We start from the raw sequence: 16,624 nt of genomic DNA, 5'->3' as shown, positions 1-16,624 counted from the left end.
TAGTTGGTATGTAAAGCCTGGTAGCCTCCAAGATTAGTTCCTTGAATGCTTCCCATTTTGAGTTTGCTGTTGGTAACATCATCAGTTGGTCCCACTGTATAGAATTTAAATACTGTCTCAGACCATCATAGTCGCCTTTACGAAAACAAAAACCCTTCCCTTTACCTCTGATGGTAGTTACCTCCTTGAGTAAATCCCACTTCAACACACTGTGATCACTGCCACCTAGTGGTTCATTTATCTGCAGGTTCTTAATGCATGAAGAGTCACTACTGATAATCAGATCAAGAGTATTGCTCCCTCTTGTTGCCTCACGAACATGCTGGTGTAGAAAACAATCATCCAATAAATCCACAAAAGCCTTGCTAGTGTGCGAGTGACCAACCCACAAATTCCAGTCAATATCTGGGAAATTAAAATCCCCCATTATAAGACTCTCTGATTTACTGGCCCACTCTATTTCCCTGTACAATATCTTATTATACTCATCAGAGTCATTAGGCCTATAGCACACTCCTACTCTCAATTTTGATTTCCCTATGCTTATGTCACACCAAACTGATTCGGCACTGCCCTGTCCATCGATGTCGACTGGCTTCACTTCCTTGGACTTTATGTGTTTCTTAATTAATAGCATAACCCCTCCTCCCCTCCTGTCCTGTCTATCCTTTCTATACACATTGTATTCCCCAAATTCCAGTTCCGCATTACTTATATCTGTGTGACACCACGTCTCTGATATCCCAACAATATCTGCCTTTGATGTTTTGAGCAATACCTCAAATTCATCAAATTTATTTACCAAACTCCTAGCATTGGTGTACACGCAGGTATACATGCACCTGTTTCTATTCTTAGCTACCCTAACACAACCCATGTGTTTACTTGTAACGCAATGACTACCAGCAGTCTCTGAAATATCCTGCATCTTGTTTTTCAGACTTCTGCTCATTTCAATAGAAGCAGTGCAAGAATCACTTCCACCTCTGCCAGTGGCTACTGTTAATCTATTAGTCCTTGTATCCCCCCCAACTAGCAGTTTTCCGACCCACCTAACACTGCCTCGACAGCATCAGCAAAAATTCTTGCACCCTTTCTATTTAAGTGTATCCCATCCCTGTAGAAGCAATCTCTCCTGTTAACAAGTACAGTCCTGGCTGAAAAAAATTCTACCCCTTGAGCCTTGCACAATCCCTCCAGGGCCGAATTGATCGACAAGGCTCTCATCATATACTCCCTCCTATCGTGTCTGGGCAGAATTGCAGACACTTTCAAGTTCAACCCTAATTCACGGCTTTTTTTCAGCAGTGACCTGTACTTGCTAAGTAATTCCGCCGGTCTCCTACTCTTAATATCATTCGTGCCAACGTGTACAACTATATCACCTTTTGTGCCCTTAAAAGATGAACATTTAAGGTTTAAGATTTAAGGTTTAAGATTTACTCCCTAGTGAAACTTGGCAGAACTGGTTTAAAGATTGGTTTCGGAGGATGGAGAGGTGTATTGAATGTAGAGGAAATTACTTTGAAAAAATTAAATAAACAAAGCTGTATTGCAAAACTTTCCTAGTACCCTTTGTATTGAGGAACGAGCATCAGAATTTCATTTATCAGGTATTAAGGCCTATGGGGAACATGGAAAAAATGTACAGTAAACCCTCGCTATTCGCGGGGGTTACGTTCCTGAGAAATGTCGCGAATACTGAGTTATGGCTCCCATAGTAATAAAGGGGTTCCATTCTAAAGTATGAAATATATAAGAAAAACTAGTCTAAAATTTTGTCTATGTATGTATTATATGTACCTTCATAATATGACTGTACATGACAGTACATAGTGAAATGCAAGCATATGGCATCGAAATGAAAATAAGAAACAATTTAATATTAAATGTAATATTTATTAGAAATTTCAAACAAATCTTTCAAATCAGCGCCTTTGCTAGCAAAAAAAAAACATCCCGCCAGTGCTATCACCAGTTTCGCTAAAGTGTTGATAAAGAAGTTTTGCCTTTTCACGAATGATGAGTGAACTTAACGGAATTTTATTTTGAATTCGGTCTTCTATCCACAGATTTAAAGCTTTTCCATTTTTTTAAATTTAACATCACGAGTTACAGAGCAAATTTTTGAAGCAATTAGCGCAGTTTCACGGACACTACGGCAGATTTTTTCTTCCGATTTCTTGATTGATCGCACTGTTGACTCATTGATTTTATAATGTTTTGCCACCGAGGAGACACTTTCACCATTAGAAATTTCGTCTAATAACTCAATTTTATTCGCTAGTGTCATCACCTTCTTTGATATTTTCACATTTCTCTTTTTATTCGTAGCCATATTTTTGTAGGGGTTAGAAAGAACTTGACCACAATAAAGTCACTTTCTTCCATTAACGCACTCGAAAAAGTCTGTTTTACACTGCAAAACGGTAGAGTTATCATTTTTGTAAGCATATCAATTTATAAATTGATAAATTTATTCAATTTATAAACATATAAATTAAAATCAAACGACGAAACCTTCCATGATTAACACATACTGAACAAGGATTAGCGAGAAACATCCACGCTCGCGATTTTTTCACCCCTCTCCTCCCCCACTCACTGAGCGCTGTTTTGACCGGGAAAAATAATTTTAGCCACGCCCATGTTTTTTATGGCGGAAAATATTCACAGCGTTTTAAAATTCACATTTTTTTAGGTTTCATTTTATATTAAATTGGCAATCGCGAATACGCGAAACCGCGAATACAGATACTGCGAATAGCGGGGGTTTACTGTACTGAAATACAAAGATATTATACTGAAAAATACAATTATTGATGAGATTACCATTTTTAAAAATTTTTGGCAAACTTTTTTTTTTTAGGTATAGCACAGTCTCAGTTACTGTAGTAGTCTTTTCATTCATTAACTGGAGTACATGCCTAAAGGTTCCTCATAAAATCATAAACCTCAGCATGGTCCATAATGAATCCTATGCAAGTATCAAATACTCTCTAAAGTCCACCTATGTAATACATTCTAGCACCCAAGAATGCATTGTACCTCTGAAATGCATTCTTGTGTGTAGGAGTTTTGTGAACTCAGATATTTATTTTCTAATAATGTCATGAATTGTGATATACAACAGTGAGCAATCTCATTATATTCTGATAAGCAAACATTATGTAAATTGCATGACAGCATCACTAGTGGATTACAGCTGTAGCCACAGTTGTTGTTTTTGTGGTTGTTATTTGGTTTTTAGGAGCATTAGCAACTAAGCCATATTGCTCCGGGGATATGCAGTGGTCATTCCCTGACCTTTCCACATCCTCCGTATTTGTTGGATCATGGGCTTGAACCCCGGTCTAATCAAGAAGTGTGTGCTACGCACTGCTGCTCCTGTCCACCTGGCTATGGAGGCGCCCTGTAGCCACAGATAACATCAACATATACTCCCTATAACCTATCCACAAAATTTCAGATATCTAAAAAAAGATATTATATACAGATATTCCATCCAGTAACAAAGTCTCTGTAATCGATTACCCAAACAGAGGCATATTAATTTTTTTTTTTTTTTTTTTAGATAACTATCCAAGAAACGGAATTATATAAAGAGAAACTACAATAGAAAATGAAGGGGGTACTTACATCTCCTATTTGTCCATTTTCTTCATAGAACTTAGCAAATTCCACCCATAATGTATGCAATTTTCCAGTGGCCAATTTTGGATCTACAGTTTGCACAGCTTCTGTATATGTATTTATTATCTAAAACAATTTTTAAGAAAAATTGTGTTTTTAGTAAAAAAAACAAATCTTCATAACAATAAATAAATAAATTTATATAAAGGCATTCCTCAACTTATGAACTTGATGCATTCCTGAGGTTCATTTGTAAGCTGAATTTTATTCTTATAGGTACTGCATTGTATACAGTGTAATGACTTTATTGTATTATACTGCTGTAATTGAGCAATTCAGGTCCCTCTTGTAGTCATCCCTCCCACCATTTCAGTGATTAATTCTAATACAAGAAATGCCGTCTGAAATATCTCAGGATAACCCATAGGGGGAACCCTACTCTTTCCTCCTGAGATTGGCTAACTACAGCTCACTTGAAAAGGCCTAAAAAATTCCTCTAGTCAGAGATAGGAATCTAATCCAGAAGTATCCATATGAGTGGCAAGCAGCAATGTATTATGGAAATTAAGTTGCCAAAGGGGGGACTGTATATAATGTACTTTATTGTACTAAACTGTAAATAAACTTTCTTCCCATAATATTACTGATTTTTGCTTGATGCAAATGATGTCGCTTAAAGATGAGTAATGTTCAATTGAAAGAGTTGTTGTTGTTATTTGGTTTTTAGGAGCATTAGCAACTAAGGCCATATTGCTCCGGGGATATGTGGTGGTCATTCCCTAACCTTTCCGCATCCTCCGTATTTGGTGGTGACGAGCTCGAACCCCAGTCTAATCAAGAAGTGTGTGGTACGCACTGCTGCTCCTTCCCACCTGGCTACGGAGGTGCCAATTGAAAGAGGGAGGTGAAGATAAATGGGTAGAGGTAATTAGGGTCTGAGAAAACTATTTCTGGGAATGACTTTAAAAGCAGTAGATATAGACAGTACTGGTTTTGTAGCTACTTTCTTGAAGAACATATCTGAATGCTGTCTTCTTTTTCTCCTCATATATAACCCTGAGGGCATCATGAAAAACCTTGGAAAAACATTAAACAATTGGGTCTTGTTTTTCAAACATCCAATGCCTCTTAAAAGAAGATTAAGACTGAATTTTAATCCACAGGGTTCTTCAATCACCTCCACTTGATTAACTTCATCTTCTTGCTGTTCTGACAGAACTTGCATCAATTCTTGGTTGGTAAGCTGCCTTCTGTAGCTATCAATAAATTTCTGAACATCAGATTCACCCCACATCCACCTGGTGATTGTTACTATACTCTCTTTTAATCCCTTGAAGTCAATTATAAATTTTGGACACAATTTCTTCCACATCCTATTTGCTTTAGTAAGGGTGACTGTAGTGGTCTTAGACAGTTTTTAAATTCTGTACAGTGGGACCAACTGATCACGCTACCAACAGCAAATTCTAAATGGGAAGTATTCAGGGAAGTAATCAAAGAAGCTACTAGGCTTTTCACAACAAACACTGTTAAAGGCTTAGAACTAAATGGATGTCAGATGAACTATTGAGACACATAGGAGAGAAGAAAAGTGCATGAAATGCATATAAATTATCAGGTGATACAGAAGCCTATGGTAGATATAAGCTAATCTGTAATCAAATCACAAAGGAGGTTAGGCAAACAAATGCAGATTATGAGAAATCTCTGGCAAACAAAGGCAGATTATGAGAAGTCTCTGGAAAATAATGCAAAGGAAAACAGCAAAGACTTCTATGCTTATATTAAAAGAAGAGGGAAAGGATTGAATCATATTGGACCACTTGATGTCTATGGTTTAACTGTTGATGACCCTACTTTTAGACTGCAGACAAATTTAATAGGTATTTTGCATCTACATTCACACAAGAAATTCTTTAGGGAAGCAGATGCCAGATGTTTGTCAAGTTCTAACAAAAAGCTAAATGACTTTGTGATAACTGAAAGGAAAGTGGAGGAGAAATTGTTGAAGATGGACATAAAAAAGGCACCTAGGGTGGATGGAATCTAACCAATTATATTAAGAGAGGCAGCAAACCATAATCATAATCATCAGCCATAATTATGAGAGCATCCTTGGATTCAGGGGAAGTCCCCATAGACTGGAGATATGCAAATGCATCCCCAAATTCATAAGGGGGGGTGGTCAAAAGACAACGTGAGTAATTATGACCTGTTAGCTTAACGCCTGTTCCTGGGAAAAATAATGGAATCACTGGGTTAAAGAAGTAATGCAGGACCATCTGAATAGGCATGCAATTATACTGCAATCACACATGGATTTATTAAGGGGCAGGCTTGTCTAACCAATCTGATAGGTTACTATGATGCAGTGACCAAGGAAATGGATGCAAAAAATAATTTCTACATTATATGCTTGGATTTCAGAAAGGCTTTTGATACTGTTGCACATAAAAGACTGCTGTACAAACTGGAACAACATGGCATTAAGGGCAAGTTACTGCTATGGATAAAGGAATGGTTAAGTGGAAGAAGACAGAGTAGTTATAAATGGGCACTGCTCTTTGTAGGCTAATGTTATTAGTGGAGTTCCCTAGGGTTTAGTGCCAGGCTCATTGTTGTTTTCAATATCTATCAATGATAATGAAAAAAAAAGGTATATCAGGCTTAATGTCTAAGTTTTTAGATGATACAAAGGCTGACAGTGTGGTTAACGACAGTCATCAGGGTGAGGTACTGGGAAAAGGTCTAGAAAAATTGGGTAGATAGGCTGAGAAATGGCAGTTGAAGTTTAACAATGACAAATGCAAGGGTACTGCATGAAGAGAGCAATAACCCCAGAATAACTTATTAACTGTGTGATACTAGTGGAGAATGAAAAAGACCTGGGTGTAATTGTGCAGCCAGGCAAGAAATTCTCTGAACAGTGCAGATGTGCTGCCAAGATAGCTCACGGAATTTTGTCAATGATATACAGAAACTTTGCTAGCAGGGTTGTTGTTGCTTTTATTATTTGATTTAGCGATAAATTGTGCTGAGGCCAAAGTGTGTTTGTTCATACTTTATTTGCATGACCATATCATTATAGTTCTTAAATTATATGCTCCTGTATCCCGATACATTTCAAATAGATTAAAAGTTGTTCTATATTTGCTTTGTTTCCTAAGAAGTGAGATATATCATATGAGATGTTCAACTCTGAGATTGATTTAAAAATGTTTGGCCTGATTATTGTATGTGAGGGACAATCAGCAAGAAATGATGGACCATAAGTTGAGTGTGACAGGATGAGCACTGGTGGAGTTTTCTTCCGATAATAGGAAGAGATAAGTATGATGAGTGTGTCAAATTCTCAGTCTTGCCAATACCACTTCCTCATGTCTGTTTTGTCAGAAGCCAGAGAGCCACAGCTTTGGATCTAGTTTTATCTGGTAAAGATTATTGTTGGTGTTACTTTTCCAGATCTCTGACCAATTACCGTAGCATGCTTTGCAATATTATAGTTAATGTAAGGTATTAACACTACAATATTAAAGTCAGTGCAACTGACTTTATTATAATCAGTGTAAGGAACCTAGGGATGTGACAGAGCAGAATGAGGATGTTTAGTGGTGAGGTCAGCATTTTCATTTCCCAGAATGGCCAGGGATCCAGCAAAAACTGATCGACTGAAAGGAGAACAGCTGGGAATGAGTAAATTTCAAGAAAGAATAAGAAGATGAGAAATTGTTCCTTATGGCAGAGACAGCACACTTGCTAACAGGAATAAGGAGGTGATTATCTCTATAAGGCATGGTTAGGCCACATCTCGAGTACTGTGAGGTCTGGAGGCCTCATTTTAGGAAGAATGTAGATATGCTGGAATAGGTGCAGTAAAGAGCAACCAGACTGATGAAGGGAACAAAAGTGTGCTCTTACCTAGAAAGCCTTCAGTTCTGCAAATTGCAGCATCTTGAGACTAGGCACCTGCAGAGAGATCTGGTTGAGATGATTAAAGCCTTGAATGGATGGAGTAAGCTGAATGTTAATGACTTGTTGAGACAACACACATGAAGAAGTATAAATTCAAGTTGAGGAAGGATGGTTGCAAGAAAGATGTGCAGAAGATTTCTTCAGCCAGCAGGTGGTTGGCTGTTGGAACAGGCTTCTATCCGTTGTCGTGGAAGGGGATAGAGTGAAAAAAAATTCAAGAAAGAACTGGACAAATTCTTGGAAAGTACAAATGGGAAAACTGTCTTTTTTTTGTTTTTTTTTTTGGCTGATGTCCTATAAGCTTGCTTTCTTGCATCATTTGCCATTACTACTACTATTCATATTTGTTTCTTTAATTTCATTACAGGAAGAATCAATGCTCTTCACAGCTTTTAAAACATAGTCTTTCCAAAACTTTTTAATGTCACCCACTCATACAAGAGCAATTCTCTAGTAATGCCTCATGTTGCGCTATGTGTGCTTACCAACACACAACACTTTTTGTAAGAATATTTTTGCTGCATTTACTTGAAGATTTTTCACTCCAGACAATATGTAACAAGGTTTATACACAATTGCACTTCCATCCACTTCAGTCAACAAACGAGGGCCTCAATGCTATTTAACTATGCATTCAGAAGGACACGCCCTGTTTTTTGGCCAGCACAGCCACCTAATGTAACCCCCCTCCCCTCCCATTTACTATTTCTTGTGGGATCATTTAAAAAGCATAATGCAGAAGTACCATATATTAGCATTAGTGGTGGCAACGAAGCAAAAAAATAAAAATAACACTTCCCACATCACCTGTCCATTCCTATAAATCTTCCTTTAAACATTCGCTGCCTGAATGTAAAATTACACTTAAACAAACTGCAACTTTTGTGCCTCAATGCAGAAATGCAAACATTCAATTTGTGGTCAGTGTTTCCCTGCTGTCAAAATTCCTGTATATAATATTGACAAAACTGAGCAGTGCAGACAGGCTGTCCTAGCAGCCTGTTTGAACTGATCAGAGAACTTCACATCTGACTGCACAATTACCCTTACATTATAATATCTTACGTTATGTCTGAGCTTATGGCGCCTCCTTAGCCAGGTGGGCAGGAGCAGCAGTGCGTAGCACACGCTTCTTGATTAGACCGGGGTTCGAGAACGTGATCCACAAAATATGGAGGATGCGGAAAGGTCAGGGAATGACCACCACATATCCCCAGAGTAATATGGCCTTAGTTGCTAATGCTCCTAAAAACCAAATAACAAATAACAATAACGTTTGAGCCATTTAACAGTTCACTGAGTTTCGGCCTGTTCTTCATCCATGTTAACTACCAGCTTCCTGTCACGTTGATTTTCCACTTGCTCCATCGTCACTGAACTTATTATATGATTGGCTCGTAACCTTTCAGAAAGTTTCTCTCTATATTTCTTGCAAACTCCTGACAGCATCATTTTTTCTTGGAATCAGTGTTCAGCATCAAAATCAGCCTCATTTTCTCTTGCAATCATCTAGGTCATGACACTGTCTTAATTACTAGGTTAGCAAATCAAACACTGATTCCAGACACCTGTCGAAATGCACTGATCAATATCTAATCAGGAAATGACCTATTTACCTGTGCTTTTGTAGTGACATAATTGAATCACAACCCTATTCTCCTAGTGGTATTCTCAGAGTTGAATAAATATCACCAGGAGGAAAACTTTTTAATGTATAGAGAGATAAATAAGAATAACGACACATAATTAGTAAAATTTTTTATTCATATTAGTCATATGTTTATATGTTCTTATTTTTTTATTTTTCATTTCAACTAAAATTTTTATTTGTATTAGTCATACGTTTACATGTTCTTATTTATTTTTTATTTCAACTGAAAACTCCACAGATTTTTTTTTTTTAACTGAAACAGCCATAGCTCTGTAGAGATTCAGAATTGGGCACATTTATATGAACTTTTTTTTCTGTTTTCTGGTCCAGAATCAATCATTTTCAGAACCCGAAAATGATCCACAAATTACAGAATTAAATCCATGGACCAAAATTTTAAGTAGCAAAATTAAGTTGAAAATATTCATTGTCAAAGTTTCATCCAACATGGTTTCCTCAAAAAAACTCATTTAATGTTATTAATACTGCATATGTATTTTTATATATATCCTCCTTGTAGTAGTACAATATGAGTAGCAACATTTATGAATAAAAATTCATTGTACTGAGGAATTAAAATAATATAAGAAGAAACATTTAAAAACAAATGCAATGCAAACATTAAAAATACTCAAGATCTAAAAGAATATACTTACTTTAGCCTTCTCACTATACAGTGATATCACATTGTCTCAACTCTAAATGTGCATTCTGAGGAAATGGTGTGTTGGGTGAAATTTTGACAGAAAATATTTCACTTAAAATTTTGCTGGGAATGGACACAAATTCTGGAGAACCATGTGTGGGCATGCGTGTGTGTGTGCGCGTGTGTGTGTTTTAAATTAATAGTATGTGTATTCAGCCAATACAGATATAAGTTTATATATACTGTATAAATGAAAATGATGATTTGACGCTTATGGAACATTGGTAATCTAGGCTATGATATGCAGAGTACAAGATTATGCCAAATATCATCAAATATCTCAACTCTAAACGTGCTTTCTGAGGAAATGGTGTGTTGAGTGAAAGTCATAGGTAACCTAAAAATAGATTACATCAAAAAGTATATAAAAAAAAATAAATAAAAGTATATGTTTACAAAGGAGGTAAACATGAATACACCAAAATATCACTACAAACCACAACTAAGTAAAATAAGTATATAAATATAATTTAAAAATCAAAACTACATACAATGCTACAGATTTATAGTTTTTAAAAAATTTTAATTTCTGAAACATTGTCTTTGTCAGATAAACCTGAGTGTATAAGGCTCAGTCAGTTAGTTAAAATTGCTAAAAATTGTCATGCACATAAAATGTTCAGCATTCACTACAAACATGCCTAAATATATAGGATGGTCATCAACCCCCCCCCCCAGCTGAAAAGAACAATTCCTATATATTCCTGTTATAATTTCTTTGTATTCCATTCCACAAATCTTGGCATTGTGAGTATATCTTATTGTATATTATTTGTCTTTAGTCTGTATATTGAAAGAATTGATTGTGGAAGCTACTAGGATTTTCATACCGATTAAGAAATATTGTTCAAGGTTCAGGCCTATGTTTCGTCAAAAAGGATCAACTAGACAAGACTACAGCAATAATTCAGATACAGCATGGGTTTGTTAAGGGAAAGTCTTGTCTGACAAATTTGACTGGATACTATGATGTGGTTACAAAGGAACTGAATGCAAAAAATAATTTTGATATTGTATACTTGGATTTCGGGAAAGCTTTTGACACTGTTATGCATGGAAGACTACTGTACAAATTGGAGCAGAATGGTATTAAGAGTAAGTTGCTACAATGGATAAAAGGGTGGTTGAGTGGGAGAAGATAGAGTGGTAATCAATGGATGCTACTCTTTGTGGACTAAAGTTATTAGTGGAATCTCACAGGCTTTGGTGTTGGACCCACTGTTGTTTTGTATATTTATCAATGATATTGATGAAGGGATATCAGGCTTAGTATCGAAGTTTACAGATGATATAAAGGGTTGCTAATGACAGTAATGGCAGTGTGCTAGTGCAACAGGATCTGGAAAATTTGGGCAGATGGGCTGAGAAGTGGCAACTGAAGTTTAACATTAACAAATGCAAAGTACTGCATATGGGTAGAAGTAACCCCAGAGGAACATACCAACTGTATGGTACTACACTTAGGGTGGTAGAAAATGAAAACGACCTGGAGTAATTGTGCAGTAAGATATGAAGTTTTCTGAGCAATGCAGACAGGCTGCCAGAGCAGGTCATGGGGTTTTGTCAATGATATACAGAAATTTTGCTAGCAGGGGAAAAGGAGATGATTATCCCTTTGCATAAGGAAATGTTCAGCCACAGCTTGAGTGTGGAGGCTTCATTTTAGGAACAATGCAGATTTGCTTGGGCATGTACAGAGAAGGGCAACAAGATTGGTGAGGGGAACGAAGGGATTCTCTTATAAAGAGAGGCATAAGTTCTGCAAATTGCAGCGGCTGGAGACTAGGCACCTGTAAGGTGATCTGATTAAGGTGTATAAGGCCTTGAATTGGTTGAGCGTGCTGAATTCTGATGGGATTCTTCCACTTGTCAGACTATGAACCTAAGGTGGCATAAATTCAAATTGAGGAAATACAGCAGTAGAATAGATGTGCGGAAATTTGCCTTTAGCCAACAGGTGGTTAATTGCTGGAACAAACTTCCTTCTGTCGTTGTGGAAGTTGATAGCTTAAATAAATTCAAGGAGGAGCTGGACAAATTTTTAGAGGGAATGGCTATGTGAATTTTTTTTTTGGCTGATGCTACATAAGCTCATACGCTTGCTTTCTTGAATCACATGCCTCTATTACTATATAATGTGTTGAATTGCCAATTTGGCTGCAGTATCAACCAGATCATTTCCCCTAATCCCAATGTGACTTGGGATCCAGCAGAAGCAAATATAAAATTCATTTTCATAGAGGAAATGTACCTTCTACTGAACATGAGCCAGAAATGGATTAGTAGTGTATATCATCTCTGATACTGCCTATAATGCACTTAAGGAGTGATTACAGGCAGAGAGAGAAGATGGAGTACCAAATTTCATCCAGTTCTTTATGTGAAATCACATGTTCAAACATGAGCATACAAGGTGGAGTGAGTTGTCTTCGTGATGGGGAAATCTTTTCTACTGTGATATGTAATCTTGGAGTAGCTCTTGGACACAAATATTGAAAGGATGGTTAACAGCCTGATAGGTGACTTTTTTATACAAGTTTTCTTATCATGGCTCAAAAACAGATGTCAATTTGAGAGTGATCTGACAGGGATTTCAGTTTAATTTAGTAAGGAAGAGACAAATACTTCTGCCAGAACAATAAAGACATCCTACTTGCATCCACATATAGACTCTGGACAGGAGCTGTTCAAAATGCTCCAGCAACCATACAGATAGCCACTGGTGGATGGGATCGAAAAGCACACTTTCTTGTTGATGCATACACTTGGACCCATAATCTAGTTTAGAGCATACAAGTGCACAACAGAGGCATAGTAAAGTGCACTCTTCCACAAGAAGTAGAGGAGCAAGCACAAAGGATGCTCAAACCACTCATGTAATTTATATATATATTCAGGAGAAATAGTAAATATTTTGGGAGGTTATAGCTGCGATTATTCTGAGTAAAATAGTTGGACACATATACATGTGTCCAATTCTCAATGGAAATACAGCTGTTTGAAACTGGCATGCATAGCTCCCTGAATCAGATGTGACCAAGAAGCAGTCATAACCTGACGCTGTTAGAAGTGTTAAGAATGTCTCAAATTTTCACACATGCTGAATATGCTGATATGATGTTTGTCTACTGTTTTTGTGGTGGAAGCGCTGCTGCTTGTAGAGAATACTGTCAATGGCTTCTTAATCACAAAATACCGGAATTACAAGCGTTTACTAGTGTTTACACCAAATTGTGCGAGACTGGTACAGTTCCCAGGGCTCATATTTCTTCCAAAAGTGCAAATGAACAAAATGTGGATGAAAGAGAATACATTCTTCAGTCGATAGAAACATAGTCCTACTATTAGCACACAAAGAATTTCTACACATATCGGTATTCCATAGACAAGAATATGGTGAACATTAAGTGAGCACAGCTTGTATCCATTTCACATACAGTGGGTGCAACACCTTCAACCAGGAGACGACACCCAGCGATTGGAAATTTGTTGGTGGGTAAATGCTAATCGCCAATTATACATCGTCTTACAGGGCCCATTTTCCTATAATTTCTGCAAAATGAACTTCTGCTGCTATTGGAAGATGTTCCCTTGGCTACAAGGATATATACTTTCAACATGACAGATTTCTTGCACATTATACCCGTCTGGTGATACAACATCTAAATTGAACCTTCCCTGAATGATGGATTGGCCATGGTGGTCCCATTCAGGCCACCAGGGTTACCAGATCTCATTCTGCTAGATTTTTGTTTGTGGGACAGATGAAAAGCACAGTATAGAAAGAAAAAGTGAATACAAGAGACAAATTGCTCACTTGCATTTTGAAAACTGCTGCCCTCATAAAGAAACACCAAGATGGCCTCAGAAGAACAAAATGTCATATTACCACAAGAATTACAAAGTGCACTGAAGTTGGTGGTGGGATTTTCAAACATTTATTGTGAACTGTAAAAAATTTGTCAATTATTTGTGTTTTGTATCATTCAAAATGTCAATAAATACAAACAATAAGTCAGTTATTCATTCTTTAATACCTCTCATAATGGCTTTGTGCGTGCCAGTTTAAAACAGCTGTATCTCCATATCCATTGAAACAGAGAGAAAGTGACCCCTAAGACAGGGGTTATATAAAGGTCTTTTAAAATGCCAAATCTCCAAACACTTCCTAATTCATTTTACAAATATACGTGGTCTCAATTCTTATCTCAACGATGTCCATTTCCACTTGCAGTCTGCCAAACCCCATGTACTTTTTCTGACAGAATCTCAGTTATCAGTTGATTCAACTACTGCTCATCTCAGATGCCCAAATTATTCGTTGTGTGATTCCTTTCGCCTCAAAGGTGGTACTTGTGCATATGTCTGTTCTGATATTCCCTGTCAGAGACTTGGCAATTTGGAATCTCTTCTCTTCGATCTTCTCTGGCTTAAAATCTCTCTGCCTCATTGTGTCAAATTCATCTGCTGTCTCTACTGTTCTCCCAACTTCACTAATCACTTGGAGCTCTTTGACTTCCTCTCTTTGCAACTTGACTTTCTCCAGTCCAACTTTCCTAACAATGAGGTAATTTTCCTTGGTAATTTTAATGTTCACAACTCCGGCTGGCTTCCGTTTTCTAGTCACACCAACCCAGCTGGTTGAGATGCTGAGGCTTTTGTAATTACTAATGATCTTGCACAGATTGTTCATTTACCTAAAAGAATACCGGACAATCCTAATCATACAGCCAATACGCTTGATCTTTTTCTCACAAACAACCCTTCTAAGTATACGGTCAAAGTGAGAGGTCCTTTAGGCACTTCGGATCACAACTTGGTGATTGTCTCTTCTCGAATGGAGCCTTTATCTCATTCAGATCATAACTTGATGATTGTCTCTTCTCCAATGGAGCCTTTATCTCATGGCTATTCCCAACCTCGTTTGCATTACAAGAATGCAAAATGGGATGACCTGCAAGATTTCTTTTCTTATTTTCCTTGGTCGGATTACTGTTTCAAAACTTCTGATGTCTGGAGTCTGGAGTCTGCTGACGAGGCTACTAGTGATGGTCGTGTTCCAAGCCGCTAAGTGGATTTTTCTTATTTATTGATTTGAAATTATTGTTTTTCTAAAACTTTTGATTTAAATTTAGTAGTATAACATTATTTTGTGATTTTTTGATTAATTTGGTGTATTTATTCTTTACTCGGCCTTGTAAAAGTATCGGTAAGGGTTTCCACGTGTTCGTAACTACCGCTACCGTTATTAACTTTCCCGCCATTGTGATACCGTACTAGATATACCGTAGGTTATATACCGTACTAGATAGCGTTAGTTGAACTCCGTTAGCAGTTAAATTGTACGTTTAAATAAATACATATAACGACTTAGATTACAAACGTAATATAATTAATAACATAACATAATTAATTAATAAATTAATAGAATCATGACTCAGACCAGAGCAGCAAAGCAAAAGGCTCAAGCTAATGGAAGTGCTGTGGCTCAGAGCAGAACTGAGGGGGGCAGTTGTCCTCTGACTCACAGCCTTATAAAATGCACTGTTTGCTTGATGTTTGCAGAGCAATCGGGTACGGGACATGATACTGCCCAGGGGGATGTCTTTGTGTGTGCGCGATGCAAGGAGTGTATCGATATCAGGCAACAACTCGGCGTTCTTTTGGGCCTATATGAGAGCTTGAAGGACAGGGTGGATGCCCTCGAAGAAACTAAATTGAGGGGCCCATCAAGCTCTCAGCTGCCCACATCAACGCCAGAGCTTGCACTTGGGCATCGCGTGACACAGAGACAACCCCCAAGGCAGAATGCGCTGGTCCCGAAGGAACTAGTAGTTGTTGGTGACTCTATTGTCAGGGAAACGGGGAACATGCTTTGTAAAAAAGATAGGTGGAACAGGACCAGGGTATGTCTGCCAGGGGCAAAGGTTGATGACATTGTAGAGCGAATATCATCTTTTAAGGGCACAAAAGGTGATATAGTTGTACACGTTGGCACTAATAATATTAAGAGTAGGAGACCGGCAGAATTACTTAACAAGTACAGGTCACTGTTGAACAAAAGCCGAGAATTAGGGTTGAATTTGAAAGTGTCTGCAATTCTGCCCAGACACGATAGGAGGGAGTATATGTTGAGAGCCTTGTCGATCAATTCGGCCCTGGAAAGATTGTGCAAGGCTCAAGGGGTAGAATTTTTTTCAGCCTGGACTGTACTTGTTAACAGGAGAGATTGCTTCTACAGGGATGGGATACACTTAAATAGAAAGGGTGCAAGAATATTTGCTGATGCTATCGAGGCAGTGTTAGGTGGGTCGGAAAACTGCTAGCTTGGGGGGAGACAAAGACCAATAGATTGACAGTAGCCACTGGCAGAGGTGAAAGAGATTCTTGCACTGCTTCTATTAGAATGAGCAGAAGCCTGAAAAACAAGATGCATGGTATTTCAGAGACTGCTGGGAGCCATTGTGGTACAAGTAAACACATGGGTTGTGTTAGGGTAGCTAAGAATAGAAACAGGTGCAGGTATACTTGCGTGTACACCAATGCTAGGAGTTTAGTAAATAAATTTGATGAATTTGAGGTATTGCTCAAAACATCGAAGGCAGATATTGTTCGGATATCAGAGACGTGGTGTCACACAGGTATAAGGGATGCGGAACTGC

General features: G+C 37.7%; 1 protein-coding gene across 2 annotated transcripts in view; it reads right to left on the bottom strand.

Annotated features, from left to right (window-relative positions):
- fand (Pre-mRNA-splicing factor SYF1 fand) overlaps positions 1 to 16,624 on the bottom strand; it is a 385,689-nt gene that overhangs the window by 195,652 nt on the left and 173,413 nt on the right. For both annotated transcript variants that reach the window (XM_090368673.1, XM_090368674.1), the window contains one exon: positions 3,640 to 3,759. In XM_090368673.1, coding sequence (XP_090224799.1) covers positions 3,640 to 3,759 — 120 coding nt within the window. The remainder of the gene's footprint in view (positions 1 to 3,639; positions 3,760 to 16,624) is intronic.

The sequence above is a fragment of the Mastigoproctus giganteus genome, chromosome 2 (genome assembly GCF_048544385.1).
Source record: "Mastigoproctus giganteus isolate SK-2022 chromosome 2, ASM4854438v1, whole genome shotgun sequence".
In the NCBI taxonomy this organism is placed as follows: domain Eukaryota; kingdom Metazoa; phylum Arthropoda; class Arachnida; order Uropygi; family Thelyphonidae; genus Mastigoproctus; species Mastigoproctus giganteus.
The sequence above is the reverse complement of the archived record's forward strand: the minus strand, read 5'-3'. Positions and strand labels throughout refer to the sequence as shown.